Source organism: Paecilomyces variotii (assembly GCF_004022145.1).
Source record: "Paecilomyces variotii strain CBS 101075 chromosome Unknown C8Q69scaffold_2, whole genome shotgun sequence".
Lineage (NCBI taxonomy): Eukaryota > Fungi > Ascomycota > Eurotiomycetes > Eurotiales > Thermoascaceae > Paecilomyces > Paecilomyces variotii.
This window is the reverse complement of record NW_021167141.1, coordinates 4,340,945-4,368,473: the sequence shown is the minus strand read 5'-3', so window position 1 is coordinate 4,368,473 and position 27,529 is coordinate 4,340,945. Positions and strand designations below refer to the sequence as shown.

The 27,529-nt window shown below is 48.5% G+C and overlaps 10 protein-coding genes across 10 annotated transcripts; 4 read left to right on the top strand and 6 right to left on the bottom strand.

The window, feature by feature from the left end:
* Positions 1-1,281: 1,281 nt before the first annotated feature.
* On the bottom strand, positions 1,282-2,619 carry C8Q69DRAFT_485576 (phospho-2-dehydro-3-deoxyheptonate aldolase; the record flags this gene model as incomplete). Its single annotated transcript, XM_028631842.1, has 4 exons — positions 1,282-1,442; positions 1,517-2,416; positions 2,500-2,554; positions 2,614-2,619. The coding sequence occupies 4 exons, from the start codon at positions 2,617-2,619 to the stop codon at positions 1,282-1,284; spliced, it is 1,122 nt and encodes a 373-aa protein (XP_028488394.1).
* A 755-nt stretch (positions 2,620-3,374) lies between these two features.
* C8Q69DRAFT_505366 (hypothetical protein) lies at positions 3,375-7,801 on the bottom strand (the record flags this gene model as incomplete). The annotated part of the gene is made up of 6 exons (XM_028632701.1): positions 3,375-3,713; positions 3,763-6,144; positions 6,207-7,035; positions 7,280-7,546; positions 7,603-7,682; positions 7,739-7,801. The coding sequence occupies 6 exons, from the start codon at positions 7,799-7,801 to the stop codon at positions 3,375-3,377; spliced, it is 3,960 nt and encodes a 1,319-aa protein (XP_028488393.1).
* A 969-nt stretch (positions 7,802-8,770) lies between these two features.
* Positions 8,771-10,519, top strand: C8Q69DRAFT_460053 (hypothetical protein). The gene is made up of 2 exons (XM_028630124.1): positions 8,771-9,797; positions 9,891-10,519. The coding sequence occupies exons 1-2, from the start codon at positions 8,843-8,845 to the stop codon at positions 10,361-10,363; spliced, it is 1,428 nt and encodes a 475-aa protein (XP_028488392.1). The 5' UTR covers positions 8,771-8,842; the 3' UTR covers positions 10,364-10,519.
* A 166-nt stretch (positions 10,520-10,685) lies between these two features.
* C8Q69DRAFT_505364 (putative amidoligase enzyme-domain-containing protein) lies at positions 10,686-11,765 on the bottom strand (the record flags this gene model as incomplete). Its single annotated transcript, XM_028632700.1, has 2 exons — positions 10,686-11,464; positions 11,525-11,765. The coding sequence occupies 2 exons, from the start codon at positions 11,763-11,765 to the stop codon at positions 10,686-10,688; spliced, it is 1,020 nt and encodes a 339-aa protein (XP_028488391.1).
* Positions 11,766-12,322: 557 nt separating this feature from the next.
* Positions 12,323-13,449, bottom strand: C8Q69DRAFT_460045 (hypothetical protein). Its single transcript, XM_028630123.1, has 3 exons — positions 13,262-13,449; positions 13,049-13,159; positions 12,323-12,994 (listed from the first exon to the last, which is right to left on the bottom strand). The coding sequence occupies exon 3, from the start codon at positions 12,983-12,985 to the stop codon at positions 12,452-12,454; it is 534 nt and encodes a 177-aa protein (XP_028488390.1). The 5' UTR covers positions 12,986-12,994; positions 13,049-13,159; positions 13,262-13,449; the 3' UTR covers positions 12,323-12,451.
* An 817-nt stretch (positions 13,450-14,266) lies between these two features.
* On the top strand, positions 14,267-15,860 carry C8Q69DRAFT_182397 (GliK protein). Its single transcript, XM_028625879.1, has one exon. It carries the CDS (start codon positions 14,440-14,442, stop codon positions 15,529-15,531), a length of 1,092 nt encoding a protein of 363 aa, XP_028488389.1. The 5' UTR covers positions 14,267-14,439; the 3' UTR covers positions 15,532-15,860.
* C8Q69DRAFT_496944 (cytochrome c1) lies at positions 15,590-19,658 on the bottom strand. The gene is made up of 11 exons (XM_028632274.1): positions 19,333-19,658; positions 19,025-19,277; positions 18,917-18,972; positions 18,774-18,870; positions 18,358-18,709; positions 17,989-18,285; positions 17,802-17,927; positions 17,027-17,184; positions 16,861-16,923; positions 16,408-16,805; positions 15,590-16,351 (listed from the first exon to the last, which is right to left on the bottom strand). Exons 1-11 carry the CDS (start codon positions 19,577-19,579, stop codon positions 16,086-16,088), a joined length of 2,313 nt encoding a protein of 770 aa, XP_028488388.1. The 5' UTR covers positions 19,580-19,658; the 3' UTR covers positions 15,590-16,085.
* A 654-nt stretch (positions 19,659-20,312) lies between these two features.
* C8Q69DRAFT_182307 (secretion pathway protein Sls2/Rcy1) lies at positions 20,313-23,437 on the top strand. Its single transcript, XM_028625878.1, has 3 exons — positions 20,313-20,646; positions 20,728-23,020; positions 23,074-23,437. The coding sequence occupies exons 1-3, from the start codon at positions 20,535-20,537 to the stop codon at positions 23,342-23,344; spliced, it is 2,676 nt and encodes an 891-aa protein (XP_028488387.1). The 5' UTR covers positions 20,313-20,534; the 3' UTR covers positions 23,345-23,437.
* Positions 23,438-24,274: 837 nt separating this feature from the next.
* C8Q69DRAFT_460013 (CAP domain-containing protein) lies at positions 24,275-25,622 on the top strand. The gene is made up of 2 exons (XM_028630122.1): positions 24,275-24,924; positions 25,048-25,622. Exons 1-2 carry the CDS (start codon positions 24,628-24,630, stop codon positions 25,498-25,500), a joined length of 750 nt encoding a protein of 249 aa, XP_028488386.1. The 5' UTR covers positions 24,275-24,627; the 3' UTR covers positions 25,501-25,622.
* Positions 25,623-27,416, bottom strand: C8Q69DRAFT_460010 (ribosome biogenesis protein Rsa4). Its single transcript, XM_028630121.1, has 3 exons — positions 27,166-27,416; positions 26,005-27,083; positions 25,623-25,942 (listed from the first exon to the last, which is right to left on the bottom strand). The coding sequence occupies exons 1-3, from the start codon at positions 27,388-27,390 to the stop codon at positions 25,699-25,701; spliced, it is 1,548 nt and encodes a 515-aa protein (XP_028488385.1). The 5' UTR covers positions 27,391-27,416; the 3' UTR covers positions 25,623-25,698.
* Positions 27,417-27,529: the final 113 nt, after the last annotated feature.

Here is a 27,529-nt window from a genome sequence, read left to right as displayed (position 1 = left end):
TTCTCTGCGGGATTGATTTCATCGGCTAAGTAGTACGCGAAGTATGGCATCCATATTTTTCGCCCCGACCACATAGAGTATATTCTCCCCGGACACGATAATAATAATGATAAAAAAGTCGTTATCATACTAAAGTATGTACCCTAGACCAAGCTAGACCTCCTTAGAAGAAATCAGTGTATAATTATATATCCCCGGCGGTCTGGACCAGCCTAGCCGATTGACACCATCTTAGCCCATAAAGCTATCGTTCGTCCACCAAGACATCACTACTATAAGTTCTAGTCCATTTTTCTATAGTTAGTGTACTGTATGTACAATGTACATGGGCCTTAAATTTGAACTGGTCGTGTGACCTCCAGGGAAAGGAGACCTTCTTGCTCTCGGGGCTGGGTTGGGTATCTGCTTGGTCCGAAACTATAGAACGCCACGAACCATGCCTTTTCCAAGGTTATGGTCCAGAAGGAGGGAACTATTTGATACTAACCAACTTGTACAATGTACATATATAAAAAAAAGTAATTATTCGATGAGTTGAATGATAACGGTACACGTGTCAAGGAAAGCTGTACCGCATGGGCGGTCATCATCAGGTGCCATGTAGATTTTAAGGATGCCGTCTAGACTATATTCGACTAGGCAGGTGCTGTACCGGTAGCGTAAAGAGAAATAATGAAAAGGCTCAAGTGGCTACCTGATGATGGGTAAGAGATGTTTCTAGATTTGAAGAATTTTGTCTGATGGGGATTGTAGAAATCAAGCTTGGTATGCTTGTTGAAAGGATCGAGCTATCGGGAAGTGGGATATCACGCAGTCTTATCTTTTTCTCACGTCAGATGCTAGTATGAATGCCATGAGAAATCTGTGTCCTTTGGATAAACCACGTAGGACTGTAATATGGGACATTGGTTGGCAATAATGAGTCAAGTTGATTATCACTTAACTTAGATCGACCCCCAAAACTGGCCCATTCCTAACAGGGACCGCAAAGACCAGCGAAGAGTTCTTTCATTCATTTACCAAGAATATCCATTCTTCAAATCATCTCTCCTTTTCGTATCGTCTTTTGACAAAGTCCACATAATCGTACAATACAAAATAATCTTGCGCCAGCCCGTGCCGTAAAGACTTTCTCTAAATTTTTATCAACTTTTTGGAACCTCGTTCTAGAAGCTGCTGATTGGTTGTGCAGCCTCAAAATTAACCATGGTATCGATAGCAAACCCAAAATCCATCCTTCCCGCTTCTCTTTTCGTTAAATGGAAGATCTGTCGATAATTTTTAAGCTGTTCCGTTAACAGAAAGCTTCTCTTTCCGTGCACGGACGGCCTGCGCGAGATTGTCGAGGACCGATTCAGTGTCCTCCCAGCCGATGCAAGCATCGGTGATACTGACGCCGTACTTGAGACCAGCCTTGCCTTCGGGCGGGACCTTCTGGGCGCCTATATTGTCGAGTCAGTTTCTTGAATCTCTGGACAAAGAATAAATAAATAAATAAGAGTTGGTTCCGGCTTACCCTCGTTGATGTTGCTCTCAATCATTACACCCATGATGCCCTCCTCACCAGCGGCAATCTGCTCAGCCACGGTAGCAGCAACCTTGGGCTGGTTCTTGTGGTTCTTTAGGGAGTTGCCGTGACTGCAGTCGACCATCAGACGGGGCTTGAGGCCTGACTTCTCGAGCTTGGCCTTGGCCTCCGCGATGCTCTGGGCATCGTAGTTTGTGCCCTTTTTGCCACCTCGCAGGATAACGAAGCAGTCCTCATTACCGACAGTGCCTACAATGGCCACCACACCGGGCTTGGTAACAGACAGGAAGTGATGGGGGTGTTTGACAGAGCCAATGGCGTCGACCGCGACGTCAAGGGTGCCATCTGTGCCGTTCTTGAAGCCAACGGGGAAAGACAGACCGGAGGCCAGCTCACGGTGAACCTGGGACTCCGTGGTGCGAGCACCAACAGCACCAACCGAGAGACAGTCGGCAAGGAACTGGGGTGAGATGGTGTCCAACATCTCGCTGGCAATGGGCATGCCCTTGTTGGTCAGGTCAACGAAAAGCTGGCGCGACGTGCGCAGACCTTTGTTGATCTTGAAGCTGTTGTCGATATCGGGATCGTTGATCAGACCCTTCCAACCAACGGTCGTGCGAGGCTTCTCGAGGTAGGAACGCATGACAATCAACAGCTCATCCTTGTACTTCTCCTTCAGCTTCAATAGACGATCACAGTACTCCAGGGCCATGTCCGGGTCGTGAATCGAGCACGGGCCGACGATCACCAACAGTCTCGTGCGGTCCGTTCCCTGTACAATGGCAACGGCTTCATCACGGCCTTGCAAGACAGTCTGCTTAGACTTTTCGCTCTGTGCGATCTCATGCTGGAGCAGGTTGGGCGGGGTGAGTGGGTTGTATCCACGGACTGTTCACAAAGCGGATGCATTGTCAGAACCAGCGACTAAGGTAGAAAAGGATATTCGGGTACGAAATCCATGCAATACATACTTCTCGAGTCCTCTGGGTGGCTCTTGTTGCCCACGTTGGGGTTCTCAATGAAGAACTATTGCATGATTGAGTCAGCGCACATCACAGTCATCGGCCTTAGGGCTCTGTACTCACCGACATGGTGGCGGGGTACAATGGATGGTCTTTGTCCAACTACGACCAGTTGAGAACCAGCTCGAATAGAGAAATCAAGAACTAAATGGACTGTAACCTGTAACTGAAGAGAACTTTTTTTTTGTATGATTTGACTATGGCAGATGCGGGCGAAAACGTGGGGTATCCTTTTTTTATAAGCTTTCCATCCAAAAAGTAGCCCTGCGAGGTCGGCGGTCCGTCGAGTCATCGTCCCTGCATTTGTCCGGCCCTGTCGCACGTGATCGCACCGCTTTTCTCGCCGCCGGCGTTTTCTCGTCTTGTGAGCGAAGAAACGCCGATGACACTCGACTGTCAACTTACTATTAACTACTCCGTATCTAGTTACTCATCCCAACAGCAGACGCCATATCTCATTTACTCATCTAGTTCTGGATATGGTTGTGCTGCTGCTGGCTGCAAAGGAGACATGGTGCTATCGCCCATGATACTTCTAAAAAGGTCTAATAGCTGTCTATAAGAGAACCCCTGATGATCGTTATCGTTATTCAGTAGTAAGGAGTAAGTACTATTTATTAGGTATTTGATGGACAACATGATATAAATCAACCAGTGGAAGTGTAACTCCCCCCCTAAGAGGCAGGTGTGTGACATAGGTACGTCTTGACACGCAATGTTCCATGCTAGACATCGCGCCGGAAATATAAATTCAGCAAACTGCGATCTCATAATCTGCACGGCCCGGTGATTAGAAGAAGCACGCTCTGCGAGACATCACTGCATTATTCAGGAGCTTCCAGTGCATCCAGTTTGGCGTCGTATGCAGTCGAGAGATCCTGCAGACGTGTGAGTAACTTTTCCCACTTCTTCATCCCAGAGGCCAGTTTGTCCGTGGTAGGTAATGCCTTGAGCACCTTGTCGCGAGCTTTCAGTCGCTCAAGGGTTTTCTCGCGGACCTCCTTATACTCAGTCATCATAGCCGTCATCGCTCGTTCGTATGCCTCGAGGGATTCGTTGTGTGCTTCTGTAAGCTGGTCGATGAGTCTGCGACAACCATGGTCGTACGTTTCCAGCACGTCCCAGACAGCATCTTCCTCTTCTACGAGGTGACACACAAGGCGCTGGATACTTGTTAGCTAGAACTTCATATTGTAATGAGAATATACAGACCTCGCTGGTGTCGACTAGAATATCAAGAGTACTTCCGTGGCTGGCACGACGCAATTGGTCAAATTGCGTCTCTTGCCCCTCTGGCTCTACTAATGTGATAGATTCCGATGTCTGTGAGAGACCCGATGGGGAAGATGACTCAACTGTGGAGCCTCGACCGTAGTTAATCTCATCGCGTGGTTCGGCAGTGACATCTGTTTTCGCTTCAATCTTTTTGGGACTTGAAATAGAATCCCAGAATGTCGATAGTTGGGCCTCTTGTTCGTTGGCAATATGCTGCCCTTGAACACGCCTGATTTCTGCTTGGTCACCATTCAGCCGCTTGCTAAACGGCAAAGTTCTCTCCTCTCTAGTTTGATTAGGCATTCGTCTCTGTGATATGAAAAGGGGGTTTGACTGCCTTTGCGAGCCCCGCCCGGCTAATTCGACGTCATCATTCTGCTTGTTAGCTATTTTGGATGCCCTAGAAGGAGGGAAAAGAGCTCGAGCCTGAGGCGACCGCTTTCCCACGGACTGTCCTTTGGACCGTATACGGTAATCGACCCCAGCATCTTTGGAGACGTAGCTGAGTGGGCTGGATTCAGTTGCAGGTTCGTCACAGCTATCTTGATGCGGCACAGTCGGTCTTTTGCCATCTCTGTTAAGTAAAACATGATCACCAGGGATCATAATCTGTGTTGCAGTACGGGAGACTGGGTGAGGACTACCATTCTCGTCGACGATGCTTCCCCGGCATTGGTTCATCTTCAAAGGGCTAGGAGAAGATATAGTATGGATGTGACCAGGGGTAGCCGATAAAGTAGAGTCCATGGCTTCATCCATATCACTACTCCCCCCAAACTCAAATCTGAGCCGTTTGGTAGGCCGAGTAAGATCGTCCGGTTGCTGCACTACTGCCTTTCGTTTGAATTGGTTTTCTGTCTTGTCATTAGACTGTAGCTGCGGGCTTCTCAGTCTCTTGACTGAAGAAGACGGACGTATCTCGCACTGGTTGCGAGGACCATCAGCAGAAAAGCTCACAATCTGAGTTTTTCTATGTAAGCGTTCATCGATTAATGCGGCATATGGGTGTCCAATAATTTTGGCGGCTTTCGAGGCTACCGGACGGATAGACTTCGAAGACTCTTTGTCACTATCTATAGAGACTCCTTCTGAGTTTCTAAGAGTTATCCGATTATCGGTACTAGAAGTCCCGTCCCCAGTTTGCTTTTCATTTTCGGTCGCTTTGTGGACTATATGGTCCGTTGTCTTTAAGTGAACTCGCTCACTTTCTTCTGACAGCCCAGAGAGATCCGGTGTTTCGTGGATCTTGCCAGGCGCATTATCAAAACCGCCACTGATAAAGTCAGAAATTTGGCTCGAAATCTTTGCCAACCTTTCCTTTCTCTCAGATTGCTGGTCATATCCCACAATGGCCGGAGACGTGCGAGGTTGCTCGCACTCAGCCTCCCTTGGATCCTTATCGACTTGATCGGATGAGAGAACACCATGTTGACCTAACACTGCTGCGAGCTTGCTGCCTATTAAGTGTCCTCTTCCTCTATACCTGTCTTCTTGATCCTCTTCGACTCTCGAGCTATTCTCTCTATTGTCATTCCCCACAGCTGGCAAAGCGTTCTCGCTGCTTGCGGGGGTATCTCTAACGGATTGGAGGGATACATCCTGCTGCTGATGATTATCTTCCTCATCGACATTGTCAAGCCCATCTGAGGCAGTAGTCAAGTCAATGACGGGTGTTTTAGTCTCTGCATTACCGGCTTGGTCTGTATGGGCAAGACGAGGGGTGGACGTTCTTTTCTGGTCGAACTGGAAGCTATTGCCGAATGTAAGGCTGTCGTCAGGTGTCGAATCTCGGATAGGATCATCATCAACATCCTCATCCTGATTGTAGTCGCATAGTATTTTAATTTTCGCTTCATCTGCAGCCGCACGACGCGGACGGCGTGATGCCAATGTATTCTGAACTGGTGGTTTTTCCGAGGCACGACTTTTCTTCGACGAGGCAGTGCCGGTTTTGGGAGTTGGGAGTGATATCTTTGGCCGGTTTTTATTTCTGCTCGACGGGCCTGGTTTCTTCTTCCTCGAGCCACCAGGGGATGGTAGATGTGCTGGGGATCTCTTTGTCTTGCTGTTGGGCAGCTCTAGTTCACTCGCTGGTATGCGAAGATCTTCATCCCAATCCACAGAGTCTGTCGTGACAATTTTATGTTCAAGTAGTTGTTTGAGGTGCCCTCTAGGCAACGGTTTCAGACCACTTTTCGCTTTGGTTTTATCGGAGTTATTCGCAGAAGAGCATTCTCCTTGTTCGATTATGTTTGTGTTCATGGTAGAACGTTGCTCCTCCTGAGAATCGGGAATTACCCCTGGTGCCATAGCTTTAACCTATGAGCAAGATATTGAATTAGCCATGGTGTTTTCGAAGAACAGATGAAGTAGCTGCCTACCTGGTCAGTTATTCCGATAGTAGTTTGTTCAGATGTGAAAGTTCCAGGAAGACTTAGATGAAACTGTTGCTGCGAGTGAAGCGGGTCCAGAGAAGACATGGGGTCACATGGAGACGCGTCCGCTCCCGTATATATGTCTTCCGCGGTATCATCGTAGTTTTCTTCGCCATATTGCCCCTCTCGCTGGTCTTGCTCCTTTCTATCCCCTTGGGCGGCGACTTCAGAGTCATCCTCGAAAGACTTGACTGCTTCTGGCTCAACGTCTTTCGTCAAATGACCAGCTTCAGAAGCGCTTGAAATGCTTTGCACAAACGTTTCGCATCTGGCAATCCATTCTAGATTTTCGTCACCTTCTTTCTCCTTAGGCTGATTATCTATATCTCCTTTACCGCTAGGTATCTTCAGAAATGGGCGTTTATTCTCTGTGGCCTGATTGCGGGACACGAGTGACTTCCTAGTCACATCTGTTCCAGCGTCGAGGCTTACCACAATTGAACCACTCCTGCGTATAAGAGGCTGACGGAGCGCTTCATCGGGTCTGCATGTTTCAGTTATGCGACTTACAGATCCTTTATCATAGTCAACGCTCTCCATCTGGTTCAGGTGAACAACTACCTGAGACGCATGCCGTGGACTAGGCCCTTGATCTCCAGTTGAGTATGATAGTCTGCTGTGTTTGATTTCCTTGTGATCTGTCAATACCTCTTTGGTGGCAATTGTGATAGCTTTTACTATCTCCTGTGAATATGAATTGCAGACGAAGTCGATCGACATGGATTCTGCGTACATCTTCTTCCCGTTCATGACATAGTGGCCTCCGGGTTTCAACCTGATCTTTATATTAGTGTCTTCGGCTTCGTCATAGGAGACGCAAGGTTCCTCGGGAATTATAGAGTGAAAAGGAAACTCTATAAACCGCGGTTGCTGCCACGTGGGTCTTCCCCGCAAAATGATGAATACCAGAGATTCACGGGTATGGACTAGCACTATGCTATTCCTAGACGTGATATGCTTTTCTAGGTTAATCGACTTGATAAGCCACGGGGCGCTTGAGACATGTAGAGTTAGCGTACTTGTCTAGTACGATCATTAGAAGTTCACGGTATGCAGTGCCATACATTCCATTCCTCTTGCCATGTATGAAAGTGCAACAAGATGTAATCCACTCAGAGCCAGGTGTTTCGGATTCTTTGAAGAAATCATTCAGCTGGTCGTTTACTTCCACATTGTCGAAAAGCTGCCGATCGTACTCCGTCACACGCATCTCTCGAATTATACACCCAGCGAGGTAACGCAGAGTCAACTCCGATCCATAGCAAAGAATGTGGCCGATTCTCCGCCTAGGAATGAGAAAACTGTCAGCCAAAGCCGTAGGACATGGACCTCACGGACTAACCGGAGAGTTTCAGCTCCTAAAGCTAGCAGTTCCTTGTTGTCTGAAGAGTCGCAGAGTAATTCTAGGAACAATTGCCCGGTCTATTGATCAGTGAGTTAGTGAGCAAAATTGAATCATAACGTGGCTTCCAACCTACCCATCTTCGTAATCTTTCGGTCTTGGTCTCCTGAACAAAGATTTCTAATAGAGGTATGAGCATCTTCTGCCCAAGGAGTGACTTCCTTTTCCGAGCAAGAGACTTCAGGTTTCCACGAGACCCTCCTCTAGTGGAATCTGTGAGGTGTGTAATAGCATCCTACTTTGTATTAGAATATATTCTATAGTCACCGAAGAAAAAATATGACACTGAACTAATAGAAGACAGAGACCGCGCTCTTGCGCCAATGACCAGGGTGCCCTTAGAAAAAGGGACATCAAGCAGCAGAGAGAACCGTCGTGCAGTTTAGAGCAACCATTGACGTTATCTAGCAGTGCCACTAAGCATTCGATATCAGAGCTCTCTATCGGGAGATGCATTGCAGACAACGGTTTAACGATGTCATGTGGAATGCTATAAGAAGTAAGTACGTCAGCATTTAGTAAAAATGGAAGAAATAACTACTGACAGTACAAGGTCTTCTGAGTTTCTCCCATAAAAGGCATTATGCAAATGGGCTATCAATCTTTGTATAAGTCCAATCGGAGTCGAGACACTCTCAATCCTTTCATGCACTTGAGGAGATGAACCGGGATCCATTGTCGGCCTGTGTCTGTCACGACGTTGTCTTTAACATTATCGACGGATACTTGTTTTCCGGCGCTGTCAGAATAGCCACAGCGCACTCTGTATCAAGGCGATATCTTGGACTCGCAAGCTAATGTTTGAAAATGGAAGGAAGCAACTCCCTCAAGTGTTTGCGTCACGTGCTAAGTACAGAGCCTGGAGACGTTCCAGATCTTCAAAATGACATTTACCATTAGTAGATTAGATCTTGACAAAAAGATTTTCTCTTAAGAGTCGTAATAATGAACCTAGACAGATCTTGTTAGTCGTTTCTTTTTTCGTTTTTCTCTTTTGGGGCGTGGGGACAGATCTGATCTCTCCGATTGACGCCTCCAGGAGTAGGCGGCTAATTAAGTACCGCCGTCGTATCCATTTCTATCACTTCATCTTTTTCTTGCTCTATCTACTCTCTTAATTTTACTTCTGAATCGATCACCTTTGTTCTAAACTCGCGTTTAACGTCAGCGAATATTCGAAATGAAAAAGGTTCTCTCGAAATTCAGACATTCCATGCGTCTTTCCACGTCTATGCCGGATTCCACACCAGATCCAGCTCTATCAGTGATAACGGCTCAAGTCAGTCCGCACCAGACTATCGCCCAGTCAGAAAGATCCGTGTCAGTTCAAGTACAGGAAGATTCCCAGGCAAAGCCATCCGGCAGTACTCCTCATCTTAATGCACCGCTGGAAAATCTCCCGCCTGAAGTCCGGCGTCACCTCCTTTCTATGCTGGAACTCGATGGTTTAAGAGCCCTGGTTTCTACATCTCCTATCTATTACCACCAGTATCTGCTAGATCGCAGGCACCTACTCTGTAAATGCTTGGAGGTCACCTTGCGTAGCGTTACCGTCGATGCTTGCGCCGTTTATCAGTCCAGCTCGATCGAGTTTTCAGACGCGCGCACCAGTGAAAGTATCTCTCAGTTTCTCAAATCCTACCGAGATCGACGCTCGGGGTCCCAATATTCGGTAATAAGCGAGACATTAACCGTTGATGACATCGTACGCATAGTGGCCTTCCACTCCTCGATCATCAAACCTCTCGCGAGGCACTATACCGCCTGGGCTCTTGACAATCTCTCCAAGGAGGCCGGCGACCCGCAGAATCATGAGTCTCTCAGTATTACGGAGGAGACACGACTAATGCGTGCTCTTTATCGTTTTCAGCTATGCTGCAATCTCTTTGGCGTCGGCCGTTATCGATCCTACTTGCAACCGAGGTTGGGCTTTGATTCTGTGGACATCTTGAAGATATTTATATGCATATTCGAGCCCTGGGAGGTCGAGGAGATTGCTTGTATCTACAGTTTCGCCAAGGAAAAGTATAACCACATCTTCGACGATATCTGTTGGGATATAAATGAAAAGAATCCTAAGTTTGCAGCACAGCGGCCTCCCACGCCGGAAGGAGCATTTGACCTCGACAATAGCTGTTAGTTTACACCCCTTCCTGCTTCCCTCGTAATTCTAAACAAAATGAAATCACTTTACTGTTTGCATAGAACTAATCACACAAAAATGATAGGGGTTAGAGATAGCCTCCTGAAGGGAACAATCTCCTGTGGTCTCGAGCTGCTGCATACTGTCTTGTTCAAGATTAAGGACCACGCACAACTAGTTTCGACAATGCAAAAGCACATTTCATGGCCGATAGGCAGTTTTCTCGAGGATGATGCTTTGGGCGAAACAGCACAGTCCCAGCGACGCCAGGAGCAACTCTCGAATCGGGACTTGAGGCAGGAGCGGCGTGATCCGTTCCCTTTCCAAGGTGACGAGGTGCTAGATGCAAATGGGGAACATCCACCGCTTGCTTGGACTCTAATATGGAAAGGGTCCTATAGCAATCTGTATGGATACTACGTGCAAGACGTTATCCGTCGTTGGGGGTACGTTATGTGGGATGCGTCGCGACTCGAGCGCACAGGTGCGAAGGAGGTATTAGCACGGCAGTGGAGAGCTGATTGGGGGGACACCGATCCAAGGGATTATCTACTATAGTAATACTCTGGGCGGGACAGTCGGGGCGCAGGAACGGGATGGAAGTTGTGGATGTGGAATTGCATGATTATCTAGATCTACGGGTAAATGTAAGACCTTGTCGAAAACTCAATGTAGAATAGTAACATCTGAATCTAACGACTGACATAGAAACTGGACTTAGTCCCGATGGTAAGTCATTAGCTCAAAGAAATATGGTAAACATGGCCTGTATATTCGCAATTGTGGCAACCCATTCTGCTGTTTCCTGCACGGGTATTTGCCGACTAAGCTGCATAACGTGATTATCACATAGCAGTGGGCCATGATTGACCGCACTACTTCAACGTTGCAATACACGCCCCATTTTCTTCAACATCATATTCTTGCGTCCGTCTTCCTCTTCCTTCGCTTCTATGATCCACCTCTCTCCCTCCGTCGGAGGAGGGACAGCTCTCGGATGAATTGCTCCCGTCTTCCCCCGGAAAAGACTGTCCAAGATGGTACGGTTCATACCGGACGGTTGGTTCCTTGTTATAAACCGATGAAGTCCTTGCACATCTTGAGAGAACGACCTGAGCTGGCCAGGTGTCCCAAGATCTCTTGCAGCGTGGACAAACGCCACGATTAACTCGACCCATGGAAGGCAGTCTTGTTCACGTGGTGCACCAGGAGCTTGTCTAAACTCGACAGTCATTGATCTACCATGCCATAGGTTAAGAAAATTGCAAGCGAAGTATTTTTTTCCGCCGTCGTTCATCAGATCTGTGATGTCGGGCCCCAGCTCACATTGATCAATAGCTTCGAAGATATCTCCCAAACTCCTTCCGTTGAGCCTGGGGTTATCATAGCGATTGCTTGCTGCGAAGTAATTCGCGCGACGATGTTGGGGCAGCAGCACTTGAAACCCATTCTCGAAATAGATCAGGCTCCGGCATAGAGATCTCAAGGTCTCAATACTCCATTGGCTAGAGCCCGGGGGTGAGATGTGGATATGAAGGCCACAGCTGTCATTGCACTCTATGCGGCAAAACGATCGGATATTAGTGAAGAGCTTCCTGATGTCGTCTCTCCACTCTTGAGTGCCAAAGACGAGAATAGGACTGACAATTTCTATTGGCCCTATAGCCACAACATAAGCATTGCAAAAGATACAATTTCCCTGGGATAAAAAGAACTCACATTGGTCGGCCCTATCAGCCCTTACAGTGCAGTCCTCTGTGAGAGACCATTCTTTGTCCGCGTCTTCGCCCTTGTAATCACCATCCAAATCTTCGTGTATCTTTCTATCATGACGACCCGTACGGCGATTGTAGCAGCTGGCAACATGGTTTGCGAATTGCTTGAGGTCTGAAAACTCGTTTTCGAATCTCCCCGACAGGAGGAGCTCCAGCTCAACACCGAATTTGAATGCAGACGACATATCTGATGGTATTTGAGATCTGCTGTTTAGTTGGAATTCTGAGAGAAGCTATGTTAGGGATTTAAGATTTGCGTAGGTGGATATGATATCTTAGACTGCTCAATATGGTGTTAAGAGTTCTGTGGGAAGAGAATAGGCTTTATACGATAACGAATAATCAATATGTGAGCAGTGAATACGCATTTAGGGTCACATTCACTTGCATAGTTTGGTGACTGAGTTCAGTACATCTTGAGAATCAAGCGTTCCAGGAGATGGGATCCGAAACTATGTCCCTGATCCACCTTCGTTTCTTTGTTCTAGGACTTGACAAGCCTCTGGCTGGAGGTTTATTCGAAGTTTCCTATCTCAGGGTAACCAGGAGGAGTTCTCCCACATTTTCCATAATGAGACGGACGACGCTAGATAGCTGACTTAAGCCTCATATAGTCTCTTTTGGTCGAATATTCAGAAACTCAACAGCGAGTTAACATTGGTAGGGCCAATCTGCTCTGTTGAGGTAGCAATAGGCCTTCTACAAGTATTACGTGCGATGAGGCTTAATGAAGAATCTATATTCTCATTCGGTACTAGAACTCTGAGTTGGGGTTGCATTACATCGCAGGGCTAAAGGCCTTCCAAGTTGCTCACTGGTTCTGCAGCATAGTGCAGGAATTGCACATGTCCCCAGGGAGAATATTTTGTAATTAGAGACTATCCCCTTTCGTTTGTGGCGCTTCGTTTCCCTCTCGTTTCCATGTCTCTAAACTGAATTCCCCTTCACTCAGCTCTTCGGGCTTCCCGTCCCAAAGAAATGTTTGACCAAAAAGGATATCTGTGCTATTTTCATCAGAGTCCGCGGGATAAATCCCGCATGACTCAATTCTATATTTGTCCGTTTCGTACGCAACCAGTCGATCCAAGTGCTCTTGTGACTGAACTTCGTAGGCCATACCGTATACCCAGTTTCCCGGCTTACCGTCTAAGAGTGCTGGATACTTGCCCCAGAGTTTGATGTAATAGCCCGCCACCTTTGTAGGCAGCAGGGTCGGTTCCTCGGACAAGTCAAGAACTTTCATAAGTGTAGCAGGATCCATCAAGGTGCCATAAAAAAAGTAGTACTCTTTTCGAAAAGGGATGTAGTCGATGGCAGGATCGCATGGCGCTGGTTCTGTATCTTCGGCCTCTTTTTTCGCGGCCATCATTTTACGAACAATAATAGGGATCTTGTTCTGGTTCATAGTCGCAGTCTGTTTTGCATCATCAGTCTCTGAGTATCGAACTGTCTGTCTATCAAATGGTACCTTTGGTTGATGTCAAATCTCCTTCAGCGATTCAGTTGTTCGCTCAAATCGTGGGGAAAAAATCACTACGCAAGGCTACCTGGTGACAAGAATAGAGATATCTGTTGTTGCCTGGTGGATAATGTAATCACAGTCAGTCATGAAGTGAATGCGGCGGCTAATTGCAATAATTGGAAAGGCACTCTTGCGGGTATTCCCTACAAGCAACAATACCAGGTAAACGTAGATCTTTGAGAAAGACTAGAAAAGTAAGAGCGATAACTAACCAGTTTTATGATTAATGGAACTATTTAATAATAAGTCAAGTTTTTGAATTCAAAATGCGACTACGGAGTAGATAGTCAAGCAGCTATAGTTAACCTACCGAATGCCGTCGTCACTTTTATTTACTAAGCAATCTGGCGACTTTCACTGGTTAACTTAAACTAGTCGAGTCGTAGTAATCATGGACAATTTGATCTTTTCGAGATTGTATGGTGCTTAGTGAAGGAAATTTGTACAAGACATTATATAGGACAGTATTTACAGCATTCTCTCGATCGTCCAGGGTCTAGACGTTGTTGGGGGATACATTTCAACTAAACTCAATTTTGAAACGATCTGAACAAGATAAACCTGGGGAAGCGAAGCACACAGAACTGCGCTTCAAAAGATCAATAGGAGTAAATTCAGCACAGTGGAATCACAATAATATGTGGATTGTCCCCGTAATTTAGTGCTGGGCCCATCTGGGGAAAGATGGCGTTACTAGCTGCTCCTGGAAAGATTGTCAGAGTCCGGGGAAATTGCGTGATGTAGGCATTATCCCATCCCCATCAGTCTTGCCTATAAAACCCACAACGACCTCACATCTTCACTTGCTGGAGTCTACAGCGTTCTGCTCGATCGCTCGATCGCTCCTAACTTGATGACTTGTTGATGTCTCCAGGAGCTTATACCATGAAGGCATCAGCCACCACGCCGATACGGAGAGCACGGCAGCTATTTTAACGTCCAAAAGACCTGTCCAGGAGTCCCAAATAATAGCTGCTCTGGTGATCAACATCAGTATCACATCTCAAATTGCAAACCATGATCTCCAGCGTGCCAGTTCTAGCTCAGTTAGCATGTCTGAGAACGCGGCTACACACCAGACTTCGCCGCCCAGAACGGGTGGATTTGTCTCCGTGTTCCCGTTCATTGCAGTGAATCGCAAGGCGGGCGCCTCGGACGAATCCATCCGGTTGTGACGGCCCCAGCGCTGACCACGGACTAACTATCTACGTACCAATTGATTACAATATCAGCTTATTCTGCTAATTATCCAGGGTTAACGCAGCTTCTCTCTAGCAGACGCTAACTCTGACAGCTTTCTTGAGAAGACTGATACGAATTCAGAAGCACGCTCCGTCATGAGAGAGGAAACCCGGGAGCAGGCCTACGGCTCCGGCCATGAAGCCTTCCAGCGCCTTCGGAATGTCTTCGCTTTCACACGCCCTTCCACATACACGACGAACGCCCTCTACAATCAGACAACGGCGGGGCGGCGACAGCAGTCTACGCAAGGCGATTCCCTTGATTCGGATCCATGCCTCTCCCAGGAAGTGTTGGAGCAGGACATACCAAGACACGAGGAAGCGGCTGAGGAGAAAACGGTCTTATACCTTGCATACGGCTCGAATCTGTCTTCCGCCAAGTTTCGCGGATCCCGTGGCATCAAGCCGCTATCTGAGATCAATGTCTACGTCCCAGAGTTGAAACTGACATTCGATCTTCCCGGGCTCCCATACGGAGAGCCATGCTTCGCAGGTTCACAGTTCCGAGATCATCCAGGATCCCATGAAGGAAGCAGCAAGGAAGACACGGATGGAAGCCCTCTTCTCGCCAAGCGAGAATACAACAAAGATCGATGGCACAAGCCTCTAATCGGCGTAGTGTACGAAGTCACACTGACAGACTACGCTCGCATCATAGCCACCGAAGGCGGAGGACGAGGATACCGGGACATGGTCGTGACATGCTATCCCTTCCCCGAGAAATATAACTCGACAGATCCAGTCCCCGACCTGCCAAAGACACAGCCCTTCAAAGCGCACACTTTACTCTCTCCAGATCGAGAAGATAGTGAATCGAACCCACTCGTTCGCCCGGACCCTTCTTACGCCCAACCCTCCGCGCGTTACCTTGATCTGATAAGAACAGGCGCCGCCGAGCATGACCTTCCGATTTCGTACCAAACCTACCTTTCGCAAATCCGCCCATATCGCATAACCACCGTCCGCCAGCGCGTCGGATCGGGTCTTTTCCTCACACTATGGGGGCCGTTGATCTTTCTACTGATAACTCTGGGAGCATACTTGGCCGACTCTGATGGACGAAGCCCAGAATGGCTTGTAAAGGTGGAAGATAAGGTCTTCGTTGCGATGTGGAAGACCTATGACCATGGCTTTAAGCAGGTTTTTGGAGACGGAGAGCGGACGATTGAGGATGTGATTCCACGCTAGAAGGTACTATATGTCTACTATTTGAAGTTCTTGGATATATAAATATAGATATGAAATATGAAGTATCAATGCAATGATAGTGATGGTTTGTTCAAATAACATTACCGTGTCGCTGCTCGGGTTAGTGTGCATCGAAGGCCGTGTATCTTCACCTTTATACCTCGACTTAAGGGACGCTCTTGAGAAGTACCACATGTTTCTACATTGCATTTTTCACAAGACGCATCCGACAGGAGTGCACCTAACTTCCACCCATAAAGGCAGCCATATACCAGGAATACGCGATCGAGAATTGAAAAACAGAAACGGAATTCTTTCTGACAAAGGAAATGGCTTTCTTCGAACAGATTTTCAAAGGAGATATCTAGGGTACAGATACAAGCGTTTCTGAGTAGGTTCAGATAAAAACAGGTAGACAGACAAGTAGTAACAATGGCCAATGAAGGGCGGAAGTCGACAGTACCCAGCCAACGGGGGGAATGGAACGCAGGCTAGGATATCTCCTTCATACCCTCCCGTTTCCGCATATCATCCGATCGAGACGTTCTCCAACCTTACTTTCTGCCAACGGGGGGGTTGTAGATGATCTTTCTCGTCTTGATTGGGGCCCACTTGTAGCGCTTGACCCAGACGCTCAGGGCGAAGAGACCGGTCAGGATGGTCAGAGACTTGAGACCCATCTTCTTGCGGTCATCCATCTCGGGCTCAGCAGCCCAGTTCAGGAACTCAACAACGTCCTTGGCCATCTGGGAGGTGGTGGCGGGGGTGCCATCCTCGTACTCAACGAGGCCGTCGAAAAGGACACGGGCCATACCAATACCTAGAAGAAGGTCAGCTTCTCTAATCACACAGCAAATTCAGATTCAGAGCCCATACCAGTTCCAGGGAAGTAAGGGTTGAAGTTCAGACCCTCCTGGACGGAGGCACCCGCTGGGGGCTCATCGGGGTAACCGGTCAGAAGGGAGAAGATGTAGTTGCAGCCACCGTGACGGCCCTTGACGATCAAGCTGAGATCAGGGGGCAGAGCACCGTTGTTGGAAGCACGAGCGGCCTCGTCGTTCTTGTAAGGCGGAGGGATGTAGTCGGACAGCTTTCCGGGGCGCTTCTCGATCTCACCCTCGTCGTTGGGCTCGGTGTCGTACTCGTGCTCTTCGGCCATAGCCTTCATCTCGTCAACGGTGTGCATGACACCGACGAACGAACGCCACGGGACACGGGTCAGAGAGTGGCAGGAAGAGCAAACTTCACGGTAAACCTGGAAACCGCGGCGCAGACTGGAGAGCCAGGTGAGTCTGATATCAGCCAAAACAATAGATCGGGTGGACTCACGCCTGGTGGTCGAAGGTCTTTGTCCATTTCTGGTGCTCCCACGGGTACTGAGTCGCGTGCAATCTTTAATTCCAACACGTTAGAAGTTGCCATCGTTGTCATCGTCGCACGCTTCGGAGAAGCGGAACGGCTAGACACCCATCAAACGCGGTTCAGGACCACTCACCCTTCCTCAGCAGGTGTCATTGCAAAGGCCTCCTGGCCATAGAGATGGTAGTACCATGCGGTCGAACCGATCGTGGCGAGCGTCGCAGCGGTGGCCGTGAGTGTGAGATAGAAGGGGGAGCTGGCGGCCTCAGTGCCGGATGTGGAGGAAGACGCCCGCTGCGCATCTTGTCAGTCAAAAAGTCCCTCATCATATTTCTGACGGCCTTTGCAAGGAATTGTGCTATCCCATCAAGGCCAATGGCTCGTCGAAGGCCGGTGATGCGTACCGTGGTTGTTTGGCGGAAAGTCTGTCGTGCGATCGCCCGCGAGGGCACGCTGAGGAGGGAAGAGCGTGCCAGCATGCTGATGAATCCAAGGCCCTCTGATCACCCAAGGATAGAGGAAGGAACAAGAGCCGCAGAGGGGTTGTAGAGGGGAGGGGGGAGGTAGGCGCCGGTGAGGAGGTTGTCCTTTGGAGGTGAAGTTGAAGTTGTCGACCGGAGCTCGTCAAGTTTCTCTTGGGGGTGGATTGGCTAAACCCTCGCGCTGATTGGCCGCCGGCCCTGGTTAGGTTCCTTCGGCAAAAACCGCGACGGCACGACATCGACAGCGCGAGATGCCAGCACACAAAAGGCCGGCTCAGCGTCGAGGTGATGGTTATATTGTATGTCTAGACCGCTGAACACCGTGATTCTATCTTGCATTCCAGTATCAACAGCACTGCTACCCCGTGCAATGTCTCAGGAACCGTCCCAGATGGCCTCTTAGCTACTCCCCGCCGTTTCCGTGCCCACCCGCTGTTCCGCTGCAATGCCCTTCCGCAGCGCCGCAGCCGCCTCGTGAATCGTGCAAGTCGCCCAGTGTGTATGCAGTACCAGCGACAGAGCAGGCAGTCTACGCAGTGTACGGCCGCTCAGCCCCTAGTGATAATGTGAGGAGACATCATCCCGTTAATTCCGGGGTATCCGCTGCAGTACTTACTTGACTGGCACTTGCAGCATCTGCAAGCTGCTTGGGAATAGAATCCGGGAACATCTGATACCTCAGCAGCATATCATCATATCCTGGAAGCAGCAGTACGTCTGCGTTCTGCTCGATGTATTCAAGGGGTGCACATATGTCGTCAGGAACGGTCTGTATCACATCGAATGCTTTCCCCTCGATCACACCGCATCTACTCAGGTCCTCCAGACAGCTCTTGTAAATCTCGTAAATTACTCTTGATGGCGGCTTTGGTATAAACTGTTTTATATCGACTCGATCAAGAAACGCGTCGTCCTGGCAGTCACAATAAGGTTAGCAATTGACTATATACTATCAAAAACGGGTCCAAGCTTCCAGTCCTCTCACCAATGCTGCAATCAAGTTGCTCGTGCAGAGCACGACCACGTTCGGACGGTGTCTCAAGCGGTCCAGCGCTGTTAACAGCGCATTAACTGCACGCATGGCATCAAACGGCTCATTCCCCTGGAGAGCTTGCTCCCTTTTGGCTGTCAGTGTCTCGACTTCGTCCACAAAGACGCAGGCCAGTGTATCCTCTTCTTCCTCCAGCATAGACTCGATATGATCGAACATCTTGCTTACAAGCTTTCCGCTCTCGCCGAAATATTTACTGGCTAACGAGTGGGCATTTATCTCAATCAACCTGCTCTGCGGGAATTGCTTCCCGAGTCGAATTGCAAGTTTCTGAGCAAGGGCACGACTGCAGTCCTTGATCAGCTACTCCTTGGACTATACTTGCAGAAATACGGTCTGGCAGTACTGACCATAGACTTGTCTTTCCTGTGCCTGGAGGTCCCCAGAGGAGAACGAGGCGATTCCAATTGATCGTCCATGCGTCTAAACGACGAGCGGACATTGAAACTGTACTGTTAGTCTTGACAAGAAAAACCGGGACTCGAGTACTAACCCATGCGGCTAAGTGCTCGTAGCAGAGTCGATGGAATCTGTTGTTCAAACAATAGACTGGAGATCCAAAATTAACATATTATCAATCCCACAGTGCAGTGATACGTACGACTCCCAGATACCGTCCAACTCTTTATTCGGCAGAGCAACAACTCTAGCTTGAGGCCCTGTATCCTCTCCGTTATCTCCTAGTCTCATAGTTTGTTGAGAACTCTCCAGTTCTGCGGAACCTCGTAGCTGGTACGCCTGCACATCCAGCTGGACATCTTCCAAGCGGTATGCTCCTGATTCCAGTTGGCCTCCAGTGCACTCAGTAACCTTGATGGAATCGAGAACTTGAGCGTGTGATTCCCTAAGGTCATCTGCGCGGAGTTGTAAGGAATAAACTCCTCAGTTCAAGAAGAGCAGTGCCCCTACCGAACGAGCGCAGCTCCTGGCCCAAAGACAGCACTGCAAAGTTCTCGACCAGCCATTTACTGATCTCTTCTCTAATCTGAATGCTCGTAAGTGTCATGATACAGAGAATGGTATCGCGCTGTAGAAGACCCACGACGTCTGTACGGATAATGACATTCTCTCCATCGCTCTTGACACGAGCTTCTACGTGGAGGATTGGTTTAGAAATGTCTCCAGTTAATAGCGAGGTACAGAAAATTGAAGGCATATCGACAGCTCAAAAGAAATAACCTCATCGAGGATGACAGTGGGGTATTGACAGCGAGGCGATTGCGGGTTGAACGCTCCTCAGGTGGCAGTGAAGCCGGTCACCTGTTACCTTACTTTGGGACAAGCACACGCCACTCTTCGACGAGCTTTACACGATGCTCCCTATATCTCTTTTTGTCTCTTCTCGTCGGAAGTAGCTTACAGCATCAACATTTACATCTTACGCTTTCACGTTCCTGGCTGCTCATGAATCCATACTGCGCGGTGCTTCCAAGTCGTTATTCTAGTATATAGGAAGAAGTTTAATACTTAAAGAGAATGGCTGCGCAAATCAACCTAATTGGCTCCTGCTGTGGAAGTATAATATCTCTGTGACATCAATGCGATGATTGTTCGAGTAATGGCGCGTGCAGTGACATCTGAAGTATGAATAAATATTCCACATGAAATACGGAAGACAGGTGCTCATAATCTTGGAAACGCACAGCATATTCTCTGTCCTCACCATATGATTTTTAGAAACTGGAACACTTTACAAATCCCTAGACGGATATTCTCACGAAGCTGAACAGAGAGTGGATCAATAGATGGAAGATTACCCCGGATTCTGCAGACAAGAAGTTCCTTTCCTAGCCCGACATGGAAATTTTGCCGATCTCCAAAGTGCCACCGGCGGGCATCCCGAGTACCCCAAACACTCCGCCGTCCGGTGTGTAGGTATGTTGACAATCTCCAAGAACTACATGGAAGATTTTTAAAAATGATAATGATAATGATTATACCTTCTCCTCTGTTTCGTTAAAGTCCTTTAACTGTCTCCTCCTTTCTCCGGTGAAGATCCACGCGGTCGCATGAGCTCACGGACCGCCACGAGCTCCCGTCGCCCACGAATGCGATAACATACTTACAATACGAAGAGCTGTTCTACCAGATGCTGAACCAGCGATACCAACATGTCAAAACCAAGGAGAGGGCCAGCCCAGGCGAACAAGCCGAGGAGAGATGTGCTGGCTACGTTGAGGATGGCCTCCATGGAGGAGGTGTCCAGAGCGGCTCTCCCTGCTGGTAGGTGTTTTGGTTCCACATCTCCAGATGTCCATGATATAGAGAGGATTTTCAAAGCTAATGAAATATCGTTATGACTAGAGATCATGTCTTCTATTCTTGACTACCTATCTCCTACCGATTTGATCCTCGCCGCACGTTCCTCGCGCCTCCTTCGTGAGATGGTCTATGATGACACCAGATGGGTACAGAGACTGAAGCGCATGGGTTGCTGGAACGAAATAGAAGCGAGGAAGCATGTGGAGAAAACACATGGGACAATTGCCACGGTTGAAAGTGTGGAGCGACAGGAAATACAGGAGCTGGCAGACAGTGTGTCTGTTACAAATGGTTCTGCTGGCGACAATGGCGCAGCTAATAACAGGAGATCTCTTATTGATGGTTTCGACAAGATAAGCCTGTCAGTTCCAACAACGTCCAACCAGTTCTCAGGTCCAGCAGCTGAGGGTCCTCTGGTGGCATTGAAATCAGTCCAGTCCATACGCGGAGAAGCGCGACAGGAGTATGGGAAAGTTCATGCTGCGCTGGCTCCGTTCTACAATGATATAGTGAGCAATGGTCCGTCTACTGAGAACATGGTATTCAAACAATACCAGGACCCAGAGCATCAAGCGCAGATCCTCTCTCAGCTTCAGGCGTTTGCCAAATCCGATACTACGACAGGGTGGGAGGAACGTCATCGGCAGCTGCAGGATACAGTCTCCATGTTTGAGGTCGCAGCTGCCAAGGAGTTCCGAGACGGTTATGAAAGCGAGGATATTGATGGTAAAATGCGCAAATATGCCCATGTGCTTACGATTCTCAACGGGGGCGGCTCTGCTATCGACTATTTTATCCACCACAACCATGTCGTGACCAGGAAGTCTGACTTTGGCAACGTAAAAGACTGTATCGATTCGGAAACTGGGGCTGTTAAGCTTCAGCACACCCAAGCTTTTCTTACCCGCCTAGGTGTCGGCTATAATGATGAGGTCTCGATAATCTCGCGAGCTTTCCCACCGTCTTTAGACGTTGCTACCCCTTTTCTTCAGAAGGTGGGAGTGGATGTAATGTCCCCGTTTCTGGCAGCGTTATTCGAGGAGCTGCATCGGAGAGACGTTGAATCCTACCTCAAAGCTGTATCAGGAACTTTTGTGCAATGCACAAACTTTTCCCAATCGTTACAGCCTATCCACATTACCGGTGATGAGTTCTATGACACAGTCAACCGTGTCATTGCCGGAATTTATGAGGCACATATTGACCTGTATCTTGCGGAGGAGCTAGAATTTTTCAAGAAAGGTTCTGATGATGCAGTTAATGAATGGGATCGGCAGCTCTCCGAGCAAGCAGCGTCAACGGAGTCTTTTCTGATGTCCAATGTGAATCGACAAGCTGATAAGAAGGATTTCCTGTCCTCTTTCAAGAAGGTCGTCATGATGCCTGTGAATATTCTTCCAAGCTTCTCATCAAAATCAAGCACTGCTAAAAGCGAGGGTGAATTGAGCGGCGCTGACCCGAACCCGCCGCTGAAGAGTCCCAACAGATTTTCGACTACAATGTCTCCGGTTTTTCCTGTTCCCTTACAGGAGGCTCCAACCACAGAACTCGCAGCAAAGGCTGCTATCATGAATGCAAAACTGGAAGGTATCCGATCGCTCTTCAGTATTGAGGTCGCTTTAGGCCTTGTCCATTCCGCGAAAAACAGTCTGGAGAGAGCGGCGCAGTTTGTGAAACTTGGCGGAGAGTACGGCATGGCAGCAAGACACCAATGCGAGGCCATATTTGTTGCTTTGCTGCGCATTCTAGGACAGCGCCATGTCATCCAAGGCTTTGACAAGGCAGTGGATCACCTGTCCAACTATAGGCCACGTGAGCAAGGAGACCGCGACACGTCTGGGGTCGAACCTCTGGTGACATTCCTGGAACTAGTAAACGTTGGCGATCTGATTCTTCAGATGGTGGACGTCTTCTACGAACAGGAGCTGATAGGCTCGAAGTTGACTGACCGAAGCGACTTCTTGGACCCTGCAGTCAAGGAAAAGAAGAAATTTGAACAGATGCTCGACGAACGGGTGGCTGCTGGGCTCAACAAGGGTATCAATGTCCTAATGGAAGAAGTGGATTATATTCTTGCCACAAGGCAGGTAGCCACTGATTTTAACCCGGAGGTCTCTATGGACCCCAAACGGCAAACAATGGATGTGGGGGTTAGTGAAGCTGCGCGGGCTGTAGTGGATGTGGTCTCATCCCATACGCAGATGCTTGTGGGAAGTACAGACAAGAGTACGCTGGATGTTTTCAACCAAGAAGTTGGACTTCGTCTCTTCAATGCTCTGTGCAAGCATCTAAAGCGGCAGCGCATCAGCGTCGAAGGTTCACTAAAGCTTATCAGGTAGGGAGATCTCGAAATATACGTCCGACAATTTACTTACTTTTCCAATACAGCGATATGAACCATTACTACCGCTACATACAGACGTTGAAGAACAGTGAACTGCTGCTCTACTTCAAGGCTCTCCGGGAACTGGCTCAAATCTATCTCATCCATCCCTCCGATGCGAAAGAGCTGGCCACCGTCATTGCCGATAATGATCGATTCTACGGCATCTTGCGAGCAGAAGAGGTTTACGAATTCGCCGAGCGTCGTGCAGATTGGTATATAGTGCGACATAACGTTGAGCGAGCCATGTACGGTGTTGGATGTAGCATCATGTAGAGACATGCTTATATCGACTCTCATCTACTCGAGCAATCATACTATCCGAAACGATTGCGACGCGCGTACATAACTGGCACGCTTGCTATCATACCAGGACTGCCCCGCTGGCGACACCATCGCGGGTCCCACAAACGTTTATCTTCGGGGCTACAGCACCGTTCTCTATACGAAATATTTGGCTATCAGAACGAAGTACTGTCATCTACAACAGAGCGGCTCTTAGCCCCAGAGAGCTGTTTGACACTGCATAGCTTCATTGCGAGCGCAGAAAAAGGAAGCGTATATAGCATCAGCGAGTTCACTTGAGCGGAATGTGCATAGATACCCAGAGATATAGAAATCATGATGAGCTACGTGAATGAATCCGTTTTGCACCAGACGGTAGAGCCCGGATCCGGATGGAACATCTTCTGAGGCCAAGCCGCCAGGAATTTATGACGAGAATACTGATCACTGATCCTGAAATACCAACACATTATCGACCACACTGAACCGTAATAATGGTGTCCTGATAGCCTTTATTTCTTTTGATCCTCGATATGGGATGTCCAGGAACCCTGCGCGGAAAGCGGAAACACCGGCTACTAATCTAGATAGAGAACCCGGCGGCTGATGACACAGAAGTTCTCTAGGCTTCCATCTCGAAAATATGTTCCCATAACCATGGGTCCTACATCCCAGGCTTACAATGGTTGGAAAAGGTTCCCGGGCCGCGTCTTTTTGCTCGTACGCATGACGCTGCACCACGGCGACAGAAGGGAATCAAAGGAGAACCGGAAGAGATAAACTAGAGAACCATTCCAGAAAAGTTCCTATCTTATATGAGTCGCCAGTAGTGACAAAGAGATCCCGAGAGAGCTTCGGGCCGCACATTGCGGGGCAGAAGATATGGTACGTAGGTATTCGGTAGTTCAAGTTCAATAATAATCGCTGTTCGCCGCTGTCTTAAAATGCTATATTTAGAAGATTTCAAATCCTGTCTCACCGGCAGTTACTACTGGATCCTTTTGACTGGGGGATCCAACAATATTTTCCTTTTCCCTTTAACTCATCCAATTTCAACTTTCGGCGCGTTCAAAGCATATTCAGCAAATTGTCCTTTCAGACGCCGTTGCAAATGATACCGATCTGCACCACGATCTGCATAGCCGCACTAGCATATAGATATTCAGTACGACCATAACGTCATATGTGACACAGACAGCAACAGATCTAGTTAACCTACGCTTTGCGGATTGTGATTTGTCGAGGAGGAGGGCTTTGCTTTTATTTCTCCAGCAATGCAGCTGAAGTTATACCGCACTCATGTCCTCTCTTTCCTATATCTCGCTGTGCAAAGTGGCATTGCCTTGGCCACATCAGACGAAGCTACCGTCGTATCGACCGTAGTCATCACAAGCTATGCACCTCAGCCAACTCCAGCGCGTTCATACACATCAGAGACATTGTTCGAAGATACAGTCCTGAACGTGACGAATCGATACCGCGCGCAACACGATGCCAGCGCTCTAACATGGAATAACTCGTTGACTGCCTATGCGGAGAATTGGGCGAAGAAATGTCTATGGAAACATTCTGTAAGGGCTGCATGTTTTTTTCCGCTTTGTCATTTAATACATGAAAAAACTCCCCGTTTTTCTTCAATTCTCCAGTAGTTTAACCAGTTAAATGGTCACAATCAATGACTAACTGACCTCCAGCATGGCCCCTATGGCGAAAACCTCGCTGAGGGGTACCCAAACGCTTCTGCTTCCGTCGAAGCCTGGGGTGATGAAGAGAAGTTATACAACTACTCAGATCCTGGCTACGCCGAATCAACAGGCCACTTCACGCAGCTCGTCTGGAGGGCCTCGAGGACCGTTGGATGTGCTCGAGTAAACTGCACATCGGACACGGGCGGCGACGATGGAAAGGCCAGCGGCTGGTTTGTTGTCTGCGAGTATTACCCGGCTGGAAATGTCGTGGGGGACGACAATAAGTATTTCATAGAAAATGTACTGCCGGTTGGAGGGGGTTCGAACTCGAGTAATTCGACTGATTCAGGACATAAGAGCGGCGCGGTGGGAAGGGTACAGGGGATCAAGGTGTCCGGTGTCTGGGCGGTAGAAATCTCACTAGGGTTGGTCATGATGAGTTTGAATGGGTTCATTTGATGAGACCATGGTTTTACGCTCATGCATATGACATTCATCGATCACTGCCTTTGTCTCTTAGTTTGAATGTCAATAGCGTGCATTTATAGATCATCAAGAGAAATCGAACTCAGTTTTGTTGATCACCGAACCCCGGGGTATCATTATTGTCATTTTGCTATATACTTTTTCAACCATATTTTGATATCGTCGAGACCGTTAATGTCTCCATATCCTAACTGCCTTGTCCCGTCCACCGCTGCCGACCTTTTCTCCGTCGGGGCTCCAGTCGACAGCATACACTTCGTCCTGGTGACCTGGGAGGTCCATGGACAATTTCCCGGTGCGAACGTCCCACACTTTCAGCGTGGTGTCCTTGGAGGAGGATACGAGTAGACGCGAGTCAGCGGAGAAACAGCACTGATAGACGGCACCGACGTGGCCGCGAAGTGTGGTGATGAATCTGAAATCAAGAAGATTAGCTCCGTGTTGCGTTGTCAATTGGATAGACTGGACGATACTCACTTGCCGTCACGAGCATTCCATAGTTTGACATGATTGTCGAAACCCGCAGATGCGATGTATGCCATGTCTGGCGAGAAAGTGACATGATTCACTTCCTTCTGGTGACCAAGTAACCGAGCCACGGGCTTGGTCGAATTCGCAGGATCCCAAAGGAACATAGTGAAGTCGTCACTAGCAGACACAAGCTTCTCCGTGACCTTGTTGTCAATCGTCGCGGCTTTCTCGAATCGCTCTTTAGCCACTTTGACTTTCTCAGCATCTGTTTGAGGGACTTTGCCAGTGTGGTCATAGAATGCAGTGCGTAGGACGAAATCGGTAGAAAGGGCCAGGTGATTTACGCGATGAGCATGCGCGGATAATGTTTGGATAAGGCTTCCATCCTTAGGATTCCAGATTTTGATAGTCTTGTCGTGCGACGCCGTGTAGACCTTCCCTGTACCACCCCATCGGACACACGTCACCGATCCTTTGTGACCTGTGAGAAGGGTATCGATCTTCTTCGTCACTACATCCCAGATGCGAACTGTCGAATCTTTCGAAGCAGATGCAAGTCGTGGCCTTCCTGGTTCCTGCGAATGGTAGGGTTCCCACGCTAGACTGGTGATCCATTTCGTGTGGCCACGAAGAGCGTTCCCTAATGACTGTCCGTTCTTTGCATCCCACAATCGCACAGTATTATCCATGCTCCCAGTGGCTATCATGAGGCCATTAGGCGAATAGCTGACTGCTAGAACCCAGCTAGTGTGACCCTTCAGGGTATGCTTTGGAGTTCCTGTGTCGCAATCCCATATCCTAGCCGTGGAATCTCCGCTTCCAGATACCATTGTCGACGAAGAGATAGGAGAAAATTGTGTCGCCAGAATTGCTTCTCCGTGACCAGAGATTGCGGAAGCACATCGCGACACAGCCTTTACTCGAAATACAGCCTGCGGGGTATAGTGAAGGTGAACGATATCTTCGGTAGTTTTTAGACCAGGCTTCAGCAAGGAAGAGTATAGGTCTGAGAGGATATCGACCGTCTGCTCGTCTTTTTCGTCCGATCGATACGTGAACCTGTATGGCACGCGCTCATTCTCATCCTACAGGCACGGAGTCAGCTAATCCGGTATTCGGTACTTTCTCAAATTCGTTAACGATCTCGAGAATGGAAGGCATACCTACATTACCCTGGAGCGTATTAAGCAGTGTCTCAAGATTTTTCACATTTGCATTGGCGACAGGTACAGCGACCGCGGGGCCAGTGGGTTTTCCGGTAGCTTGGTCGAAGAATTGCACTCGAACGTTTCCCAGGTTTTCCGGGATAGCTTGGATTTCCTGTTGTTGCTGTGCCCTTTCAGCAACCTCGCGCTTTTGGCGCTTGCTGGGAGGAGGAAAGACAGTGGCCATTTTGCAGCAAAAAAGTTGTTTCTGCGATTGAATTGCTCTGATATCGCAAAGTTTATCGGTTTGGAGAAATTTCGGGCATGATCGCACTAAACCCGTTTTGTCCAACTGTGGTTTATCTCCGCAACAGTCCTCAACAGTC